The sequence below is a fragment of the Geospiza fortis genome, unplaced genomic scaffold (genome assembly GCF_000277835.1).
Source record: "Geospiza fortis unplaced genomic scaffold, GeoFor_1.0 scaffold372, whole genome shotgun sequence".
Taxonomy (NCBI): Eukaryota; Metazoa; Chordata; class Aves; order Passeriformes; family Thraupidae; genus Geospiza; species Geospiza fortis.
The window spans coordinates 34,575-40,491 of NW_005054767.1; the positions used below are offsets into that span (position 1 = coordinate 34,575).

The 5,917-nt window shown below is 43.9% G+C and overlaps 1 protein-coding gene across 2 annotated transcripts in view; it reads left to right on the forward strand.

Moving 5' to 3' along the window:
• Positions 1–5,917, forward strand: part of LOC102036510 (splicing regulatory glutamine/lysine-rich protein 1-like) — a 73,297-nt gene that overhangs the window by 31,117 nt on the left and 36,263 nt on the right. For both annotated transcript variants that reach the window (XM_005431123.2, XM_031065417.1), the window contains one exon: positions 2,360–2,474. In XM_005431123.2, the coding sequence (XP_005431180.1) occupies positions 2,360–2,474 (115 nt within the window). The remainder of the gene's footprint in view (positions 1–2,359; positions 2,475–5,917) is intronic.

Genomic DNA, 5,917 nt, shown 5'->3' on the forward strand with positions numbered 1-5,917 from the left:
CATGGATTCACAGCTATCACACATTAACTGTATGTTTTTGGGGTTACTTTAATAATGGCACCTGCTGTAAGGAAATGACACCGGGGGAAATTTTCTCCCAACCCTTTAACCATCTCTTTGGGTCTGCCCCACCAGTTTTTGAAGGGATTAGATCCACTCTAAATGCTAATGATATCATACAGTGGCTGGTGTTGCTGATAGGCCTGTTCTTTTTAGCACTTAGAGATAAGGGAAGATTAACCTGGATAACCACCCTGACACCTACCCTAGAGACTAGGGATTCTGCTCCCCAAGAGCCTGACTCTGCCCCACAGCCCACCTCAGAAATAAACTACCCAGATTGGATGGGGGTTCTGGTGAAGGAGATACACGAGATGGGCCAGATGCTGAAGGAGTATATTTCCCCAGCTGGTGAGAAGCCCTCCCCCTGCCTCAAAGAGGGGAGAGTCTAATAGTGCAGCAGTGGAACCCACAGATGTTACAACTGTCCCAGTTCCAGCTGAACTGCAAAGGCAGTCACAGCCAGCAGCAGTTGCCCCTGTGGAAACAAGGAGATTTAAGATGAAATCAGAGCACCCAGATAAGGGAGGGCCCTCACAACCCACAGGGGAGCCAGAGGTTGCAATCATCACTGAGTCCGACATACAAAAGTCTCTGTAATCTGCACAAAGACATTGTACGACAGGGACATGAGGCTTATACAACCTGGCTACTTCAGGTCTGGGACCTTATGGGTATAGGTGTCCAGCTGGATGGTGGTGAGGCAAGGAATTTGGGACCCTTGACCCAGGACTCAGGTATGAATCAGATTTTTGTAAGGGAGCCAGGGTCCCTTTCCCTCTGGGAGCGGCTTTTAATGAGTATCAGAGAGTGGTTTGTCCACAGGGAAAGGATTCAGGAGCAGCACCATAGAATGCGCAGGAAGACCTTTGAGGAAGGGATCCAACAGCTGAGAGAAGTGGCAGAATTGGAGGTACAGTTTGGGAGAAATGGACAGCATGATAATGACCCCGACAAGGTCAGGTGCACAGGGCAAATGTTGTGGAGTCTGGCAAATCTGGAGCCGTCTCAATACACCACCTTCATTGCAATGATCAATGACAATACCAACCGAGACACAGTGGGTTCTGTTGACAACAAACTTAAAAATTATGAAAGTATGATCAATGGCCCAATGAAGGCCTCAGTTTGCTTTCACCTGGAGGGGCATGCAGTACACCTGGAACCGACTGCCCCCGGGGTGGAAGCACAGCCCCACGATCTGCCATGGAGTGATCCAGGCCGCACTGGAAAAGGTTGAAGCTCCAAAACACCTGCAGTACATCAATGACATCATTGTGTGGGGGAACATGGCAGCAAAGGTATTTGAGAAAGGAGAGAAGATTATCCAGATTCTCCTGAAAGCTGGTTTCGCCATCAAAAAGAGCAAAGTCAAGGGACCTGCTTGAGAGATCCAGTTCCTGGGAGTACAGTGGCAAGATGGATGGCATCAGTCAAAATTATAGCAATTTGGAGGGAGGGGGTTTACATTTTCCATTTCAGGGGAGGCTCTTGCCTTCCTTAGCAGACACCTGTCTTTCCAAACTGAGACATTTTTTCATCAGCAAGGTTTTGTCTTTGTTCTTACAAAAAGACACAGACATTCAGACATTAGCTTATGTAGGTTAGATGGTGGAGTGTCTTGAGTTGTTTTTTTTTTGGGGGGGGGCATGGAGTACTTTCTGTCTTTTTGAGAGTTGTGAGAAAAATAATTCTAACATTTTCTCAGTGTTAAGCAGCAGAATGTTAATCTTTTAGAGTCTGAACCAAAGTCTGCAGAGGTCACTGGTAAGTTTTCTGTTGACTTCCTGGCCTTTGGATCAAACTTTTTACTCCCTTCTCTCCATCCCTTCCTCCCCAAAACAGCATTTGAGGAATAGAACTTCAATATTTTTACAGTGGTTGGAATATTTAAAAGTATAAAAAGTACTAATTATTATTTGCATTTTATGCTTGCTTTCAAAACTCTGCCCTCTAAATTTATTCTTCTGAGGTTATTTTAAAAATTAATTTAATTAAATAATATACCAGAGGAGAACCTGTTGTAATGTTGTGCATTGTGGCAGCAACATAAATCTCATTTTTAACAGAGCTAGCTGTTATAATTATCTGGTTTATGTGTACTGTTGCAGGGTGGCTGCACTCAACGAGTATATGCAATGACTTTATTGGATGTTTCTCAAGGATATTAACAAAGAAGGAAGATGTGCAAAGCATGGGCCCCTTGCACTATATGTGTGATACATTAAACTTGTGCCATATTGTTAACTGGGATCTTTCAATATTCTGAGCTTACATTGCAGTGTTTTCTTCCTTTCAGAGTCTGGAAAGAGCAGTGAAAGAAAAGGTGGTCGATCTCGTTCCCATTCTCGTTCAGAATCCAGGTCTAGCTCAAAATCCCAATCTAGAAGGAAAAGATCTCACTCAAAACACAGGTAAGTATATTTATTATTTTGGACTAAGAATTCATACTGCGTTTTTTTTGAGTGCTGATGGTTACTGAAATTTCGTACTGAGTTGTGAGACAAGTTTCCCTGTAGAGAAAATTAGTAACTTTAACTGACCTAGATAGAGTAACTAGGAAGTTTGTGTCTGAGCAAATACTCTTTCCGGCACCCCAACTACCAGTGCTGGGGTGGATGTTTAAAGGAAAGGTTCCCACTACCCACCATGCCACTGACGCCACATGGAGCAAATGGATTGCTCTCATCATGCAGCACGCCCATATTGGAAACCTGAATCGTGCTGGGATTTTGGAGATAATTACAAATTGGCCAGAAGGTGAAAACTTTGGTCTCATAGATGAAGAGGAACAAGATCAAGTGACACGTGCTGAAGAAGCTCCACCATATAACCAACTACCGGCAGAGGAAACATGCTACACTCTCTTCACTGACAGTTCCTCTCGCATTGTAGGGATGAACCAGAAGTGGAAAGCAGCCGTATGGAGCCCCACATGACAGGTTGCACAAGCTACCAAAAGAGAAAGTGGATCAAGTCAACTTGCTGAACTCAAAGCTGTTCAGCTGGCCCTGGACATTGCAGAAAGAGAGAAGTGACCAAAGCTCTACCTTTATACTGATTCGTGGATGGTAGCCAATGCTCTGTGAGGCTGGCTGGAAAGGTGGAAAAAGGCCAACTGGCAGCGTAGAAGAAAGCTGTTCATGAATGGAGAGACATTGTCTCTCAGGTAGAAAGTCTATCTGTCAAAGTCCGTCATGTAGATGCCCCTGCCCATGTCCCCAAGAGTAGACCCAGCGAGGAACACCGAAACAATGAACAGGTAGATCAGGCAGCAAAGATAGAGGTCTCAAAGATAGACTTAGATTGGCAACATAAGGGGGAATTGTTCCTAGTTTGATGGGCCCATGATGCCTCCGGCCATCAGGGTAGGGATGCCACCTATAAGTGGGCACGAGACCGAGGCGTGGATTTAACCATGGACAGTATTTCTCAGGTTATCCATGACTGTGAGACGTGTGCTGCCATCAAGCAGGCGAAGAGAGTGAAGCCCCTATGGTATGGTGGGCGGCGGTCCAAGTACAAGTATGGGGAGGCCTGGCAGATTGACTACATCACACTGCCCCAAACACGCCAGGGCAAGCGCTACGTGCTGACCATGGTGGAAGCCACCACTGGATGGTTGGAGACCTACCCTGTGCCTCACGTTACTGCCCATAACACCATCCTGGGCCTTGAAAAGCAAGTCCTGTGGAGACATGGAACCCCTGAGTGAACTGAATCGGACAACGGGACCCATTTCAAGAATGGCCTTATCAACACCTGGGCTAGGGAACATGGTATTGAATGGATCTATCATATCCCCTACCATGCACCAGCTGCAGGCAAAGTTGAACGGTGCAACAGACTACTTAAGACTACCCTGAAGGCACTTGGCGAGGGAACTCTTAGAAATTGGAAAATGAACTTAGCAAACGCCACCTGGATGGTCAACACCAGAGGGTCCATCAATCGAGCTGGTCCTTCCCAGTCTGAACCCTTGCACACAGTGGATGGGGATGAAGTCCCTGTGGTACATATGAAAGATATTTTAGGAAAGACTGTTTGGATTAATCCCACCACAGGCAAAGACAAACCCATGCATGGGATTGTTATTGCTCAAGGACCTGGTTACACTTGGTGGGTAACGCAGAAAGATGGAGAAAGCCTTTTTGTACCACAGGGAAACCTAGTCTTAAGTGAGAACTGTATGTAAGGTTTCATTGTGATGCAGATGGAAATAGAATAAGGGGTGGATAATGTCCTAGATTGCCAAGCAATGTATATTGTATTTGCCATCTGTTAGAGGTGTGGCAATTATCTTCTGTTAATTAGGCAGTTTCCCTGGAGATATCATCTGTTAATGGGCCATTGACTGTCACTGCATGACTGATAGAATTACAGCATCCTATTGTGAGATGCTCTGCCCAGAGGGAGGAGCCAAGCATTCCTAACTGGCTATAATGTGAGATTCTGGGACAGCAGAACAGCCTTTCCACTGGATTCCCAGAGGAACAGCTGCCTCTTCCACTGGATCTTCTACAGGAAGACTACACTCTTCTACAGGATCACTGCTCTAACAGAACCACACCTGCTACTCCAGGAGGACTGCAGCCACAATTCCAATTGGACTGCTACCAACACCCTGACCCACAGGGTGTTAGGTTATATTCTGACTCTGTCAGTGTTGTTTTGATTTACTGCATTGTTTATTTTATTTTTATATTCTTCCCTAATAAAGAACTGTTATTCCTGCTCCCATAACTTTGCCTGAGAGTCCCCCTTAATTTCAAAATTATAGCAATTTGGAGGGAGGGGGTTTACATTTTCCATTTCAGGGGAGGCTCTTGCCTTCCTTAGCAGACACCTGTCTTTCCAAACTGAGACCGATTTTGGTGCACAATGTGGGGCTCGAGGGCATAGAAACAAAAAGGGAATAACAGTTCTTTCTGTCTTTTTGAGAGTTGTGAGAAAAATAATTCTAACATTTTCTCAGTGTTAAGCAGCAGAATGATAATCTTTTAGAGTCTGAACCAAAGTCTGCAGAGGTCACTGGTAAGTTTTCTGTTGACTTCCTGGCCTTTGGATCAAACTTTTTACTCCCTTCTCTCCATCCCTTCCTCCCCAAAACAGCATTTGAGGAATAGAACTTCAATATTTTTACAGTGGTTGGAATATTTAAAAGTATAAAAAGTACTAATTATTATTTGCATTTTATGCTTGCTTTCAAAACTCTGCCCTCTAAATTTATTCTTCTGTGGTTATTTTAAAAATTAATTTAATTAAATAATATACCAGAGGAGAACCTGTTGTAATGTTGTGCATTGTGGCAGCAACATAAATCTCATTTTTAACAGAGCTAGCTGTTATAATTATCTGGTTTATGTGTACTTTTGCAGGGGGGCTGGACTCAACGAGGATATGCAATGACTTTATTGGATGTTTCTCAAGGATATTAACAAAGAAGGAAGATGTGCAAAGCATGGGCCCCTTGCACTATATGTGTGATACATTAAACTTGTGCCATATTGTTAACTGGGATCTTTCAATATTCTGAGCTTACATTGCAGTGTTTTCTTCCTTTCAGAGTCTGGAAAGAGCAGTGAAAGAAAAGGTGGTCGATCTCGTTCCCATTCTCGTTCAGAATCCAGGTCTAGCTCAAAATCCCAATCTAGAAGGAAAAGATCTCACTCAAAACACAGGTAAGTATATTTATTATTTTGGACTAAGAATTCATACTGCGTTTTTTTTGAGTGCTGATGGTTACTGAAATTTCGTACTGAGTTGTGAGACAAGTTTCCCTGTAGAGAAAATTAGTAACTTTAACTGACCTAGATAGAGTAACTAGGAAGTTTGTGTCTGAGCAAATACTCTTTCC